General features: G+C 38.3%; 1 protein-coding gene across 1 annotated transcript in view; it reads left to right on the top strand.

Moving 5' to 3' along the window:
- The window catches only part of CHST15 (carbohydrate sulfotransferase 15), a 46685-nt gene that overhangs the window by 17912 nt on the left and 10907 nt on the right, over positions 1-17866 (top strand). Inside the window, exons 2-4 of the mRNA XM_084290490.1 lie at positions 9308-10377; positions 11170-11509; positions 15302-15448. Coding sequence (XP_084146616.1) covers positions 9835-10377; positions 11170-11509; positions 15302-15448 — 1030 coding nt within the window. The 5' untranslated portion in view covers positions 9308-9834. The remainder of the gene's footprint in view (positions 1-9307; positions 10378-11169; positions 11510-15301; positions 15449-17866) is intronic.

Genomic DNA, 17866 nt, shown 5'->3' with positions numbered 1-17866 from the left:
CACAAACTGGAGAGCTGTGCTGTCTTCTCAGCTCTTGCTGCATGCTGTCTGACTGCCTCGAGAGCTGGACAACCTTGCAGTCTGCTTCTGTTAATGCAAGAAAGTGCTCGAGCCAAGCTCAACTTGCTGAACTTTCTCCCACTCCACTGTTAATGACTTGGTAGCACTCACTACTGCAGTATTGGTTAGGGTTAGGGTACCTGCTGCATCAGAACTATTTGCTGTCCTGATGTGAGCTTGGAGAGGACCCGTGGTCTCTAATTCCCTTTGATCTCCATGGCTCTTGGCTGTGAGTTTAGGGACATGTGTGATGGGCAGGCTACTTTGCTGATGAGCTGGGCAGCATGAGCACATGGAGGATTTTTCTGTGTTCAGATAAGGTGATGGAAACAAGCATGCTGTCCTCACCAAACCCAGTTTTGCATGATGGGAAAAGCTGTATCTCCACTGAGCAATTGCTCCAGAAGAACCATTTGAGCAAATTACTGCAGTGTCAGCCCAGAGACTCAACCAAAGAAGCAGGCTTGGAAGCCTGAAACGAAAGTGGGATGGGCAGCTGTCAGAAAGAAGTGCACAATGAAAAATAGCCTGCCTTTGATAAGTGAACTCTGTCAATACTGGAGCAATTCTTTGCCTCCAGAGTTTTCTAAAGATAAGTACTTATTTGTTTTTTGATTACAGCCTGCCTGCGGGGCATGTGGGAGCTGTTTTCCCACCTGCCAATCCCTCAACCCCCTGCATTTTGTTGATTAAAAAACTACTTGGATTGGAAGAGCTCCATCATAGATTCAGCCTGCACATTACGTGTTTCCCTGTTGCATTAGTGTTTTTAACAGGAGGAATGTTACCAATTTGCAGAGTGATAGTGTGATTTATTGCTTGAAAGTGCATATAGGAGAGAATTTTCATTATTGTAAAGTATTGTGATATCCTGTGTTGAAAATGAAACTTCAACATCTGTTTGTTCCTATTAAATTCATAATAAAATAATTTGTGACAGGGCCAGACTAATTGCTTCCACTGTACCTGACACTGTATTTCAGGTGGTCCTTTTTTTCTTTACCAGGAGCTCTTTGTTTCTTTTGCTTCATAACAAAAGAAAATAAATATAGCAAATTTAACCTGAAGAATTCTCAGTGACATTAAATCACCGAACGAGTGATTTAACCTTCTATGTCTGTTTTGATCAAATTGTTGACGCTGGATGTCTTTCTGGAGATTTAAGAGAGTGTGCTTTTTTTTTTTTTTTTTTTTTTTTTTAACAGGGGATAAAAGTTAACTGCCATTAACATCAATATTTTATATCTGTTCTGGCTCTTAGTGATTCGGTTGTTTTCAATGAGGAGCTGACTGTTTTGATAGCCATTAAATAGATGTGATTTCTGCTTGTACCACAACTTTCAAATCTGGTTCCAGATTTGTGGGAAAGGAATCTGTGTGCCACACAGAATGGACGCATCAATTTATCTCTGTTTTTGTGGGATGACCTCAATGACTGTGTAGGATATGTCAGGAGATTGCTCCCAGTAACTATGTGAGTAATAATAATAATAATAAAATAAAGATACTGAACTTTGACCCTGCATAATCTGGCTAAAAATGGCTTTTGTGTGAGAAGACATGCACTAGTGTAATTTAAGTAAAGGTGAAGTTTTTCTACAGTGTGCTTTTTTTCTTTTTTTTTTTTTTTTTTTTTAGTGTTCAGTATAAATCTGCGAGTATTTCTCTAGCAAGCCACTATGTGAAATGAATAGAAATTAAGTGAAGCAAAAAGATGAATTACTTGAGATGTTGCACACCATAGTCAACAAACTTTGATCAAGAGTTGAGAAGCTAGTTGAGTACTGGAGGCAAAATTCTGCTCTGTTACCCTTATCAATATGTGAGAACAAGATTTTGTTCCATAGTTGGAGACAAGGAATGTCTTAAATACATGGGTGTGAGCTCCATCTTGATGCAAGTTGAAGGATTCACTATGCTTGGGATGCCTGGTGTCACAGGACAGGTGGCTGGCAGTGGTGGTTTTTCTTTTAGGGCTTTTGGAACTACTTTTCTGGAGAAGTCATTTCAGTAATGATGCCCCAGTTCCCTAAACTTCACTTCTGCTCTCATCTCTGACATAAATCTTGCACTGGAATTGCTTTGGAAAATGATGTTGTGTGGATCTGAGGAAGGTATCACCATCACAATTACTGTCTAGACATCATCCCCTATGTTAAATGCAGAAGAACCAGCCCATTGCCTTCTGAACCTTTATGCTAGTTTAGATCTAACTGTGACCATGATATACTTTGGCATTTATCAGTAAGATGGAGGCTGGCTGTCTTTGGACTGTTTTATTTTCCTGTCTGGACATTTTATTCTGCACTTAATGTGGAGAAATGACGGGTCTGATTCTAGAACAATTTAAGTCAGGTGAAATGCAAAGATAAAAACAACTCAGAAATGATTACATTTTTATTGATTTTTTTTTCCCCCACTAAAAAATAAGTCTAAAAATGGGCAATATCAGGCTTAACTAGTCTTTTCACATTTTCAAGGTAAAATAAATAATAGCACATCAGAACATGCCAACATGGCAGCAAGAAGCTATGCCTATATCATTTCTAGGAACACACTTGGACTTCAGACATAACAGGTCCTGGGGAAGGCATTGACCTGCTGCAGCTGGTCCAGGACAATCTGCTGCTCACTTTCCCACCTCCCCTCCTTTTTCCTTGCTTCTGATAATCTGTTTATTCAGGCAGTGTTCATGCCCTAATTAAGTGGTGATTTAAGCTCAGTAACTATTTCCTGAGCTCTGCAGGACAAATAAAAGTACGTCCTTATTTGATTGAAAATACTGCTGTTAATCTGATTTTAGGGGAGTTTGCTGATTTTTGCAAATAGAGGCTGTCCCATTCTTTCATTTTCTCTGGAAGTATATTGATTAGTAAGGAGTAGAGTGTGTTTGGATTAGATCTTGAGAAAGAAACCATCTGTGTTAGGGAATGAGCCACAGTTAATATTTGGGCAAGACTGGTGATTCAGTGGTGATTCAGGAGGTTTGCTTTTGGCTTTAAAAGGCTTCAGATCTGGGTTCTTAAAAGAATATTGTACGCTTGAAAAGTGTTCAGCTGTTGTTCAGCAGGTTGAGTGTATAACCATGGGTTATGACCACATATTCTAGCTTTTAAAATGAAACTGTTTCTCAAGTGATTGCCTTACAAATATTTGTGGTGGCTTAATATCACTTCTTGGGAGTTGGACCTATTTTTTTTTCTTCTTCTTCTTTTTTTTTTTTTTATTAGCATTTTTAAGCAAGTAGAAGAGCTATACTTCAGTCTGTGAGAGGTTGCTGAGCTTTGTAATGAGTCCCATGGCTTTTCTAAACCGTTGCAATAGCATTTTTATTGTATTTATTTTCACTTATTTATTTATCTTGCAAGGAGGTTGCAGAGAGCAATGATTCTCATTTTTTTTGGCAGCTCTTTGATTTCTTTGAGGTGAGTATATGTGAATTCAGGCAAAGTTTATTTCCTAAAGTGCTAATGTGAGCAGCCAAATGAGTACAATAAGAAGGATAGAGTAAATATACAATTATTCCTTTCTTTTCATGAATAGTTTTTTTTTTTTTTTTTGTATGTCCAGTTTTTATGACTTCTACTGTTTTGTTTATTGAACCAGTACTGCCTGTACTGCCTACTCACTAACAGGATGAACTTCCTCATGTTGTTTGAACAAATACCTTGGCTTGCTCTGAAAACACGGTGTTCGAAAGCAAACCCTTTGTGAAGCCTGCAATCTCGCTCAGTCCTTATCCTTTCCAGTAAGGATAGAACAGGGAAGCAACAGAGCAAGAACATGAACTTCTCTTGTGTTTCTGTGTATTAATAGTTCTAGGTTTTGGCTTTTATTGAAAACTAAGAAGATTCCTAGTGAAAAAAATGCCCTTCTTTCTCAGGTGCAATAAACACATCAGCAGACAAAACCTTAATGTGATGCCAGACATGGGTGGCAACAGGAAAATGGACAGAGAAAAAAAAAGCCAAAGTAATTTTGTGAGACTGGAGAGACTGTCTGTAGGAACTATATCTGAGAGACATGCTTTGGCTGGGCTTCACCACTTCTACCCTGAGAGTCTGTGGATTATTTTGCAACTTATCCTAGACATAAACATTTTCAGGCTGTGACCTTCCCAACAGGACAACCTTCCTGGGTCGGATTTTCAAATATCACATATATCTCTGTCCCTGTCTCCTGTCTCTGGTCATGACCAGTAATAAATGCCTGGTGAAAGTGTGTAAAGCAGGTATTTATAGATTTCTTACAGCCCCATATTTCTACCTTGTGGGAATTGGCGAAAGCAACCACTGATAGATTTATTCTCCATTAATTGTCTGACGTCTTTTAAATGCATTCAAACTTTTGGCCTTGATGAGTTCCACATTTTAATTATATTGTGTGAAGAGAGGAAACAAAATGATGTAGCTCCATTGACATCAAACAGAGAAACACTGCTATACATCAAGCTGGGAAGCATGTTACTGGTCTACTTGAAGTGTGTTTATAATAGGTTCACAGCATGCCACTCTTTCATGTGGTAGCAGGAAAAGCCAAGCATGTCTAAAAGTAACAAGGCTAGTATGAAATTTAGACTTAAGTGTACTAGCAAAAGTTCACTTTGTCTTCATTTTAAAGAATTATGAAAAAAGGAAAGCACATTAAAAATTGAAGCTTGTGACCTGAAAAATAGAAGTCATATGCTGAGACGTCCAGAAGATGTGTGTGCATCTGTAAAATCTATTCCATCTGGTTTATCTTATTCATTGAGGAGGAGAATTTTAGTTATATGGCTGAGCATATGAAAGTAATTTATTTTCATAGTCATTTTGATTACAGTATTCCCTTATAGTTCTTTAAGAGAAAGGAGAAGGATTATATTAAATCTTTAGTTAAAAGAAATAAAACAAATATTCAATTATCTAGATATGAATGAAAATACGTGAGCAATTAAAAAAATCTTGCATGTTTTATTCTTTGTGGGATTTATCTTTTTAGCTGTCCTTAGGACAATAAATAAGGCATAGCGGGTACTCCATTTTCAGTAGGTTTCTTGCTAAGCTGTAGTGGGCAGCTCTGCCTTGTGCTGATTTTGATGTGCCTGTAGGTGTGTACCTGCCAGTACTCTGGTCTTCTGCAGCCTGCACAGGGCAGGCAGGAGTCCTCTGGCCATTCAGCCAAAACTGCCAATACTGGGCAGTTTTACGTAAAGTGGGTGTTGCACAGGGAAACTACCAAGGAAAAAGTCAATTTTTAACAGGCAAAAAACCTTATTTGCTTATTAAATCCTCTGTTGTCTGTAAATATATTTGTTAGGTTAAGTCTTCCTCAGTTGAAATCTGTACTGTAGGTCCTGTTGGCTTCAGTGGGAGTTTGCTGAAATCTGAGGTAGCTGTTTGCAGTTTTTGTTTTGTTTTTGTTTTGTTTTCCCTCCTCATTCTGATGAGTCATCTCTTATGTCCATTCTTATGTCCCCGTTTCCTACTTAGGAGATTGCCCAAACCCCTCATTTTTATGAGGAGGATTACTTTTGGCCAAGGTGCTTGAAAAGGTTTATGTTGATTCCTGCTTTGTAAGCTGGTATATATTTATGTACAGCAGAAAAATATTGCATAGACATGATCATAAATAATTCACCATTCATTTCAACAAGAGGAAATTACATGCTACATTATTCAAGAATGTACAAAGATACTGCTTGTTGTGTAAAGACAGTAATATTCTGCCAGTGAGCCGACAGCAGTTTTGCAACTAAAATAAAAAGGCATAAATGGTTTATTACCAACTCAAGTCTCACAGCTTTTCTTCTGTCTGCAATTCACATTCTTCTGCTGTCAGTATTGAAATACAAAAAAGGTAAAGTATATCTGTGATTATGACTGCTGGAAATGCTGACTGGAAGAAACAATGAAGAGATACTTTAGATTGCTTGATTTTGTGGGATGGATGAGGAAAACATGGGCTCCTTGCACTGGTGAAGATCCTGGCCTTCTGGGTGTGTATTCTTGATTGTACAGTGAAAGACTGGAGAATGTATTTAATTAAAACTTCTTGGTAAAGAGAAGGGAGTGGCTGTAGGGAATTATATCCTGGCTTTTATGTGTTTATTGCTGTAGGTTGTTGTTTTTTTAAAAAAAATCTTTCATATTGCATGACCATGACAGTAGGAAATAATATAAAATGGTATGTCTGCAACTAACGGTTATTAAAAATCAAAATCAAAACACAACAAACAAAAAAAGCCCTCCCTCTATTCTGTTAGCTGAGTAATATATCATTATGCTCAGTGGTAGATCTTCAAAGAGATCATCTAATAAAACAACTTGTTGTAGTGCATATACATAAGCTGGCAGAATTATGGTTGCTTGTGGAATTTTAAATTTTTCTCCTGACTGGTGTGATTAAGATCTCAGTTTTACTGGGGCCTAAGCATATTTCTTTTTTTTTTTTTTTTTTTTTTTCTTCCTTCCTTTGTATCACCTTCCCAATAAAGCATTTTCCTCAGCTTTCAAAAGTGCAGTTAGTAAGATTTTTCCTTGAGTTTGTAATATGTATACTGCAGTTTCATGAGAAGTGTCTGTACCCATTAAGAGTTCAATAAATTTTGGTCCATTTTATTAACATGCAAATGGACATAAAATAGGACTCAGAAGCTTACGCAGTGTTTCTAAGATCCTGTGATCTGAATCCATCAATGTATCTCTGATAGCTCTTTTAAAAAGTTTAAAAAAAAAAAAAAACGTTTTTAAAAAAAGAATTAATGTCAAATACACAAGTTTTGAATTGATTCTGCAGGAGTGTCTGGGATAAATTTGTTCAATTCATAACACTGTGAAAGTTTCAGGTGCCTGTTAAAAGAGTACTGGAAAATAAAATGGATTTCTCTTTTAGTAGTGCACAGTAACTGGTCCCTCTGAAAATACATAGCATGGAGCTGGAGAGCAGAGGGCTGGGAGGAGACCGAGATACTTGTTGGGTATCATTGGGTTCGGGGTGGAAGGTCTGCACAAATATATACAAGTAGCACCTCATATGCTTAATTTTACTGATGCTGTAGAGTTCCTTCTGGTTACCCAGATCTTTTTATAACTACCACTGCTGCCTGTTCTTTGTGCATCTTTCTATAAAGGTGCACCTTTCAGCTCCCTCTTTTTTTTCAGGGCCCTTGTTTCCATCCCACCTTCTTGCAGTCTTTTCTGGGGGAAGGAACTCCCTTGAAAACTCTGTTCTAGCCCCAATGGATGATACCCAACTCTGCCCTTCCTGAGTCTCCTCTTGACTCCATTTCTTTCCCAGTGAAAATCTTTGCTCACGTGCCTTATTACCTTGCATTTTGACTTGCAAAATGGAAACCTTTTCACTTGTTGTCAGAACCTCCCTTTCTCATCCTCCCTTTCGACTGTCCATGTCATTTGGAGAACTGCTGAGCTTACTTTACTTACTTACTTTAAATCTTGGATCCTTCTCTCCCCATTATGGTGCTGTTGAGGAAGCGGAGGTGTTGGGGAGAAGTGGATTGCTGCCCTCACAAAGTTCACGTGAGGATGGACAAGGAGTATCACAGAGACAGAACCTTATAACACCTTAATTCCCAGGGATTAAAGGGAAGTTGTGTCTTTTCTGGGTGACAGAAGCCAAAATAAAAGTTGACCTTCAGAGGCAGAACTGCTTCTTTATTTTTCAGCATCTTTTTTTCCTTCTCATTCTGTCCAAGCTTACTGCTTTGTTTCTGACTTTTTAAAATAGTTTTAAAATATTTCCTGTCATAGAATGGCTTGGGTTGGAAGGGACCTTAAAGATCATCCAACTCCAACCCCCCTGCCCATAGGCAGGGATTCCACCCACTAGATCAGGTTGGCCAAGGCCCCATCCAGCCTCACCCTGAACACCTCCAGGGATGGGGCATCCACAGCTTCTCTGGGCAGCCTGTTCCATTCCCCCTTGTCCTATCATTATCTATCTATATATAAGTATTATCTAGTATATTGAAGCATATGTATTATCTGTGAATTTTGTATTTGTTAATCTCTGTTTTGAGAAACTGGATTTGTTTTTGACTTTAAAATGTGAGTAGTTCCAGGAAGTTATTTAATAAGCTAAAAAAACAAGGTCTAGAGGAACTATGCATAAATATGCTGTAATTCAGACCATCTTTTTGAAAGCTGATGACTTGTTTGTGAATTTGTACATCTCTGCTCTGAATTCTGTCTGGAAAGCCAGGAATGAATGCTGTAAAAGGTAGACACAAATACTTCTAACCACCTCTAGTCACGTTTTGGCTATGAGCAACTGTGCTAATGAACTGGTTAGAGGAGGATAGCATGTGTCCTGTGCAGCAGGGTCCTTTAACCTGCATGGATGTGAAGGCCTCCGTGAGACCCATGAGTGTTCAAGTCCTTGGAGCAAGAAGGCATCCACTCGTGTGGTCATTTCTGCACAACCTCTCCTGTGCTGAAGTGCAACCATTTAAGAGTATTTTCTGGATCAGGGCCTTGTCTTGAAATTGCAGTACTGATTGTACGTTTCATTTAACTAACACATCTTGCCATTTTTATTGAGTGATATCTTGTCAAAATGTATTTGACAGGTAATGCTGAAAGCATCTTAGTGCCTTTGCAGTGCGTCACTGGTGGTTGCTCTTGTCCCAGAATCACTTGTTCCAGAAGACAAAGATCCTGATAGGAGTTTTTGCTTATGTCTGTTATTTAATCTCTTAAATTTACCGAATGTTTTACTTGTGGCTTTTTTATTTGTTGTTTGTCTGTCTTCCCCATGTGCTTGAAAACATACTGTTGTCTTATCTCGACATTGTCCTCTTACCTGGGTTCCTGCCCCACTTCAGGAAAGTTAATTTAAGGTCCCTGTGCACAGAAAGAGAGTGAACATTTAAACCTGTGTTACTGGCTACTGTCCAAAAATGCTTTCAGACTTAAAGAGCAGATTAAAAGCTGTTATAGAGGTTAGTGAGCAGGTGATGTAGGTAGAGTAGTGTTACCTGTGTCAACAACTGCTCGCTGATGTGAGCAGGTGGGTGACTGAAAAGAAATGGCAACTCACCGCAGGCTTGAAGCCAAGCGTTTCCTGGGTTTAATATCATGAGTGCTGCAATTAATATACTTAGCAAACAGAAGGCATCTTTCAAACAGTAGCGTGAAATTACTTGTGATGGATTGCAGTTTTGCTATGACCTTGAATGAAGGCGAATGTAGATATTACTGAGTTTGCTCTTGTGTGTGTGTCAACACATATGCTTTTTTTCCTTTAGGTTGCACAATGCACATCTTTGAGAACATCTCTGAGACATTGAAGCTTCCAGGAACAGAAGTCTGGTTTAGAACCTGCTTGTTTTAAGAATATCTGGGAATTTCTATGCATATTTGCTTATTCCAACGTAAATCAGAGGACAATGAATTCTTTTTATTTTTTGCATGTTTTCACACTAAGTAACAACTTTTCTTCTTTCCCATTCTGTTCAATGGGAAAAACTTGAGCCAGTTGTGTAGCTGATTTTTATTTTGCCACATTCCTCATCCTGAGCCAAATTCTTGGAAAACACGTCTACAATACATCTATTTTTGTAGTTGGATTTTTTTCCCCCTGTATATGTCATATTTCACTTTTGGAGTCCTTTTAACTGTTCTGGTTTGAACCTGTCCTTTTGTGTCACTGAGAATTCATAGAATCACTCAAGGAATTAAATAATTTCAGACTTGCAGAAGATGACTCATATGCTTCAGAAACATTTTTGTGGCTGCGCTTGGCTCATTAATACAGGAGTTTAACAGTACTAATATGAAGCATTGCATTAATTGTTGCATACATTTATTACCAAATGACTTGCACAGACAGTGTTTCAGATGCCGTGGACCTAGCCATAATAACCAGAAGTGTCCCGTTTGCAAAGGAGAAAATAAAAACCATTTGTACACTGATAGCAAGCAGATGAAGTTGCTTGCAGTTTTGGAAGTAAGGACTGATCACAGTGAAAGCTGGAATGGATTTTTCTGCTTGAAGAAGGGGAAGCTATGCAGCTTAATATTTGGGTTGATTATAATGACTCTAGTGATGGCATCCTATGTACTGACTGGAGCCAAACATGGCCTGTTGTTAATACCGTCTCCCTTCCATTACGGAGCTTTTACTAGCAATCCAAGCTTAATGGACAATGAAAGCCTTAGTGACATGAAAGACCATTACCAGTCTTCTAAAATTAATATTTCATATGTAAAGGATTATCCAAGTATTAAATTAATTATTGACACTATTACTTCAAAGATAGAGTTTATAACAAGACAGCGCCCTGATTTAGAAGAGCTGAGGAAACAAGAGCCACATGTAAGTATGAGTTAAAGTGTGTCTGAAATTAGTGCATGCTGGTTTATTTCAAGAATTTGGGGTCAATCTTTTGCTGAGATAAAAACAGTGCAGATGTTCTGATATTCGTATTGTGATTTATACCACCTGGAGTCTCCTTATTTATACCAGTTGATGAGCTGATGTTATAGATCAAGTCCTTCAGAGTCACAGGCAAAATGGATGGGCTATATAAATGGTCTTGACACCTGGAACAAAAAATCGGGCAGTCTTCCGGCAGCTGTACACTCTCATTGACTTGAGAACCTTGTCTCACCCAAAATCATTCTGATTTAGTCAGATTTGCCAGTCACCTAAAGTGATAAATAAGAAGGGAGACTTTCTAACTACCTGTGTGCATTCCTGAAAAATTGGTTATTGCGAACCTTGTATTTCAGAATTAACAACTGGAAGTTAATTTGTATATTACAACTTTGACTTTAAAAATTAATTCCTGGGGTGGTGGGGGATATGGGATATTATTAATCTGCCTTCTGGCCTTAAATTCAAAGGATTTTAAAATGTGCTTCTCTCCTAGTCCACCTGTTTGCACTGGATTTTTTTCCAGTGCCATAAGAAGTAAGTTAAGTCAATTTCTTAGTTTAAATACTTTTTTTTTTTTTTTTTTTTTTTTTTTTAATACATATAAAACAAGGCAGGGGATGTTAATGCTAATGTTTCTATTGTGTTCTATCATTGTGCTAAGTTAAAAAAAAAAAATATAACTGCCACTTTTTTCTGCCTTGACTGAAATTATTGTTCTTTATGTTGCAGATGTTTTCAGTAATTCCTAATAAATTCCTTCCAAATAGCAAGAATCCTTGTTGGTATGAAGAATACAGAGGAAACACAACCACAGATCCTTATACAACCAACTCCTATGCACTGTATTCAAAGCGTTTTCGAACCATATTTGATTACCTCAGGAAGGTATTTTGGAACCACTTGTACCATTACAAGGACAAACACTACCGGCTGCGTTGCCTCCCCCACTTCTACATCATCGGCCAGCCCAAGTGTGGGACAACAGATTTGTACGATAGGCTCAGGCTGCACCCCGATGTTCGGTTCTCAGCAATCAAAGAGCCACACTGGTGGACAAGAAAGCGGTTTGGTGAGTAAATGTGCCTTCTGACATTCAAGAGAGTGGTCTATGAAGCTCTGATGTTACTTGTATGTATTGGGGGTGAATTGTATGGATTTGGTCCATATTGGTTTACCTTGAAACAACCGAAGGTGATGGATGCTCAATAGGTTCTAGCCTGCTTCTGTTTAAAAATGTGTTGGATTAAACCTTTCAAGATGATGCACATTTAATTTGGTTTCATTGCAGTAGATTGGAAAAATATAGATAAATATAAAAACACTGGATAAAACCAACTTATATTTTGTAAAGCCTAGAAAAAATACAGGCTGTGATAAGAGGTTTAATGAATAGTGGTAATAATTTTACCATGCAAAATTTTTCTGTGAAGCATGAAAAAATGATGGGTCATTATTTGATACATGAGTGTCTTCTGTCCTTGCGATTCAGTAAAGGCAACTGTGTATTATAGTGGCAGCTTCACTAGTGTTACAGCTCTAGTCAAATGCTCTGTGTGAGACAGCTCTCTCCCATGGAGGAACATGGATGTATTCCTGATGCTCTTTTCCTGAGTGACATCAATATTTTAGGAAATGGTTCTTCAACTCTGAAGGCAGAATGGAATGGTCGAGGTGGTGGCTGCTTCTTCAAAGGGTGTCTGAGAACCACAGGCCTCGATGCATTCTTTTATCCAACAGAAGTGTTTATATCTTTCTTGATCTCTCTTCTGTGGGTACCAAAGCAGGTCAGTCTTGTGGTTAAAGGCTGAATGAGACTCAGAAAGTCCAAGTTCAGTTCTTGACTTTACTGTGTGCTTAGTGCTTTCACTAAATGCAGGTGTGTATAGTACTTGCTTTATTTCACCCAGGCTTTGTGTTTTCTCACCGTAATAGTGGTTGGGTCGAGCTGTGAAATTCTAGGATGCTGATATCAAATTTCTCAAGCATGTCGGTGGTATTATTGTTTCCACGAAGATGCTGTTTTTTTTTTTTACAGTGATGTTATCTTTCCTTCCGTATGTGATTTGCTGTGCTTTAATGCAGCCATTGCCTTTGGACCAAGGCAAAACCTAGCACTGTGGGGTAGATCATTTGTTGAAGCCTTTGCATCACTACTTCCCTGTGGTGCTTCTCCTGAGCTTCTTTGAAATCGGAAACTCTCTCCCCTAATGAACTGCCATGGCTATCATTAGGCCGCTTTCTGAGGAACTGGGACACCTGCAGTGCTGCTTCTATGCTTTATTTTGTGGTTGTACCTTCAATTCTTTCCCATACACATGGTGTTACCATTTCCATCTCCACTCTTTTTGCCTTGAAGCCCTGAAAATCTCTTGAGCTCCTGTAGATGGAGGCTTTGATCATTGCTGTTTGGTGAGGAGAGGGCTCAGTCACAGATCTGGGATTCTTAATTACTTATATAGAAATGGCTTAGCTGTTGTCTTGGGGTTTATGTTTTCTTCCTTTGAAAGTGCCATGAAAAAGTGGCTCATACCAAACCCACAGTGCTGTTTCATATATAGTGCACCATAAAGCTAGTGCAGAAACAGCAAGCTTGGCTTTCTTTGTCTCTAATACAATTAACCCTCTTAAATGTATTGTAGACATTTTCTAAATGTTTCTTATAGATTAAGATGTAAAGCAATAAGATGAAAATACAGTTTTGCTTTTGAGATAACTGTCTCCATTATTGGAGATATGGGAGGTACTGATGTGAATGAAGGAGCTGGGCTAGTTGCAAAGTCAAAGCAAAGAAGCATCGTGGTGCCTCCTGAAGTCCCCTGAGAAGGAGTTCATTCATCACAGTCAGTGGCTGACTGAAAATGAATGATAAGATTTGCCTCATGACCTCCAGGTGGAAAGTCAGATCAATGAAGAAAGTGGATTTGAGACTTGGACACCTTCCAGTGTGAATGCCGTGCTGCTTGTCTCTGGGTGTCTAGATGCAGGGATCATCAGCAAAACCATCTGTGGAAGATTATGTCTTCCAGGAGAGTGCTGGCATGAAAGGCAGAAGCAAACTCTCAAGTGATACACTAAGCTAAAATCCTTGATGCTAAACAAGTATCTACACTTAGTGTAGTCTTAACAGCAATGTTTGCAATTCATGGTGGAGGAGGCTGTGCACTCAATCTCACTAAAGCCAAGACAGTTGCTCAGAAATGGACCAACTGATACCAAATGGTCCAACTGACCAAATGAACAGGCAACCATAAGAAGTCATTTTGGAATGAATGTAATTTGTGAACAAGGACGAATTCCAGTCTCAGTGCTGGCACTCACAAACCTTCCACATGCATGACCTTGTGGTCAGTCACTGGGGGACCTGCAGCAGATCCACAAAGAGAACTTTCTTTCCATAATTACTTTTTTTTTGTTGTTGTTTTTTGTTTGTTTTCAAAGCTGAAGAATGAGGAAAGTTTGCAGAGCTCGGCATCTTATGGAAAGAAGATCTATAGAGATGACCTTCCGGCCATTTCAGGCTGTCTGTCATTCAGAAAGACTAAATTTTAATCTTTTCTGCCCCCAAAGTACTTTAGATAGTGGTTGCTATTTGGCAAAATGAAAAATAAAAAGGAGGAAAAAAAAAAAAAAAGGTAGTAGTAGGCTAACAAATGAAATTGAGACAGTCCTCTTTAAAAGCCAGCTTGTGCATATGACTTCTGTGCTGCTGGCTATTATCTTGTTTAGTTTGTAACACTTATCTGGAGAAGAAAGCCTCTTTGTTCTATGGCATTCTCTGATTCAGGGATTTTTACAAGACAGACTAGTTTCAGCTGAAGCTAAACAACCCTCCTGGGAAGGTCCCTTTTCACAAATCACCACTTTCCCGTTCTGCTGGGATGGTTGATGCTCTACAGGACTTTGTCCCAGCTTGACTGTCTCTCTTTCCTGGCTCTTAGCCACAGCTGCTGCTCCCATGAGTGGGGTGGCAACAAATCAAGGCAGTCTGTAGCACCATACATTCTAGAGCCTTTTTTCCCCCCTTTAAAAACAAATCAAAATACACTGCTGATTTTTTTTTCCAGCTTTGTTAAATCCTACTTTTCTAAAGGGGAAAATCAGAGGAAATAGGCAAAAGGACCCTCTTGTTGAGCTTTTCTCTCACATAAATGATAATTACCTGCCTTGCAGGAACAGAAAATGAGAGCCAAGGAGTCCTGCTCTATGCCCTTACTTTTGTTCCCACTTGGTTGTTTTCCTTGACCTCTGTCTGGCTGAGAAATGTGGCTCACAATGCTGAGAAATGCAGGGAGAAGGCTGATGATGTTAAATGTACCCTGCAGCATATGGAGGGATAGGAAAAAAAGCTACTATCATGGAGACTTACTTTCTTACTTCTGAAAGATAAAGACATGAATAATTTCCCTGTTTTCTGATTTTGATAAATGCACATCAATTTACATATTTGGCATCAGAGTCTGTTCTTAGTCTCAGTACAGTAAATCTAGTTGGAGTCTGTATTACTCCAGTTTATACCAGTGAAAATGGAAGCAGAATTTTGTCTTTTATATTCATTCATTCTAAATGCGAAATTTTGAAGAAAATAAATGCAAGCTATTCATGCAGAAACTATAAAACAGAATACTTAAGATATTCCTATCACTGTGAATTTATGGCTTAATCATATAATATCTCGAATCTCAGCTACTCCATTATTGGCACTTTTAGTTGAGTGTTACATTTCATGGCTCTAATTTTGTGCCAATGTTAGCTGGCTCAGACCCAGCAATGTCAATGAAGCTGTCCTGATGTAGACCAGCAGTTAATCTTGCCTTGCTATTATTATTATTTTTTTAAACTTCTGTCTTTTCACTGTTTTTAGGAATCATTCGTCTGAGGGATGGATTTCATGACCGCTACCCAGTAGAAGATTACCTTGATCTGTTTGACTTAGCAGCACATCAAATTCAGGGCGTACTGCAGAGTGAAGCAGCAAAAGAGCACAGCAAGACAAATAACATCATAATTGGTAGGGCAAATACAGCTTCTGAAATGTGTTTTTATCTCTGGATTTGTAGCATCTGTACTGTAGGCATGAAAAGGGCATTTTCTCAGGGGTGACTGGTTCACTGCATGGGGCCACTGATGCTTGTTTCCCCTGCTGTGCATGGATAGTGCAGAAGTTCTTATCTTGAGAAGATGCCTGAGAAAGCAATAAATGCCTGATGAACATCAGCATTTAATTAAATAATAAAATAAAAAGAAAGTGAGGGAACTTGGTTACTCCTTCAAACACTGTTTTCATGTCGTTTTCATTACAAAGGGTTTGCCTGTATCCACAGGATTGTAGCTTCAGGTTCAAATGCTGCAATGATGTGAGTTTCTTCCCAGGCATAGCAAACAAATTGTGGTATTACTACTTACAAAACGACACTGTAGAAATCCTGTAGCTGACTGGAGACAGTTTTCATTATAGTGACACCAGAGGCTCTTCTCAAGCTCCATCATAAGACACTCGTAGGAAGAAAGACCACCATGTTTTGTGTCATCATCCTTATGTAGCCACCCTGGCTTCAGCTGGGCTACAGCAGTAGCCTATGGTGGACTGAAATAAACATGATTAAACCCCTGAGCTGCTTCATTAACAGCAAAGATAACACTCGTTCAAGAGCAGGAGTACACAGAGTCAAGCTGAAACTATCTTGCACTGTATTCTTTTTCAGGTGCAGAAGTGAGAGGCATAGTACAGGATCCAATCTGAAGACAATTTTATGGTTCTGGTTGATATTACTTTACTCAATTAGCATTAAAAATAGAAATATCCAGTTTAGAAAAGCTGTTGTGTTGCACATTATGGAAACCTATGATCAAGTCCAGGCTCCATGGAAGGGTGCCTGGATTGCTTTCCATGGCGCGTCATGGTCAGTAGACTATGCTCATCCACCACGGTACAAATGGATTTCAGTGCCTGTGAAGAACATCAGTGGAAATTCTTAGATTCTGTTTTTGCTTTCTTCTGGAAGCAGAAAACCGAGGGGAAGAGAGCTTTACCAATCTTACTCTGTCGTCTCCAAATCTTCCAGGGAAACCAGACACCACTATGAAAATATTAGTTGGGCAAGAGTCAGTTCCTTGTTGAAAAGAGACTTTTGAAGTAAGCTGAAGTTATTATCCCACAGAAATTACAGACAAGGGATTTGCTGCCTGCTCATGGAGAGAATACCCTCAGAATCCTCTTTCATTTAATTTTAACCAAAAATAAATTAACCTATTGTTGGCTTGATGAAATGGTGACATTGTGTTACGTTTCTTAAGCCAGAGACTTGGCTATACTCACATTTGTTCAATACTTCCTTAGCTTTTAAGTCTACCATTTGATTTATTAAATATTCAGTGCTGAGCAAAATTTGCAAGACTGGGTCTTTAGAAATGTTGCCATAAAGGACATCTGCAGATTTTCCTCCTACTTACAATAGTATCTCCTGTCCTTTCATGGGTGAATTGTTTATACTAATTAAATACACTAATCTAATTGGCTATGTACATCTTTGATTACTTACCTCCTGTTACAGCTTTTTCTAGAGTTCAGTTTGTGTTTCTTTTTCCTGTAGTCTCATTTCTTGTTTCATTAAGGTTCTGTTCACTTTTCTTATTAAGTTTACAGGAAAAGTCCTGAATGATTATGCTCATTAACTTTTTTTTATTACCTTGGTGAAACAAAACAAAGCTAGCTATGATAGAATGAATCTGTATGAATGTCAGGTTTGCTTAGAATCCTGCATTTTCCTATTTCAGGTTATTAGAAAGAAAAATCTAATTAAACCTGTAAACATTTCGGTAGTTCATCATGCTACGTTATTTTGAAAACGTAAACTTAATTGGGTATTATACTTAGTGGGCAATAATTCCATTTTTCCAAATAAAATTGTCTGCTTAGAGAAGATTAAAGTGGACAATGCTGAACTAGCTTGAGGCAGCGTGAGCAGGACTTGTTTATCCACAATCATTAATATCATTAATTCACAAGAATGTCTTTTGAAAGCACAATATGATTATAATCCATTAATGACTGAATATAGAAGTTATACATTTATTCTTTGAGAAGCTTAGTAATTCATATGTTCTTTAAGTCCTAAAGAAAAAATAATATATTTTTAGTTGCAGTGCAGTAATTTCATAGAATTACTACAGCAGTGATTAATTTATCTCATGTTTGGTATGGCTGACTCTCTTTGCAGATATTAAATCTGTATTATAACTCAGAAAAGAGCACTATCAAATTATCGGAAGTTTTTTGGGCTGTTTCAGGAAATTAAAATTATAATTAGCAGGGACCAGAACGTTTTTTTTTGTTTGTTTTATTTTGTTTTGTTTTGTTTTGTTTTTAATTCTTAATGGCCATCTTGTTTTGAGAAGGTTTGCCTTCTGGAACCCAAGCTACATGTAG

This window comes from Netta rufina (genome assembly GCF_964035555.1).
Source record: "Netta rufina genome assembly, chromosome: 7".
In the NCBI taxonomy this organism is placed as follows: domain Eukaryota; kingdom Metazoa; phylum Chordata; class Aves; order Anseriformes; family Anatidae; genus Netta; species Netta rufina.
Note: the sequence above shows the minus strand (reverse complement) of the source record. Positions and strands in the feature narration are given on the sequence as shown.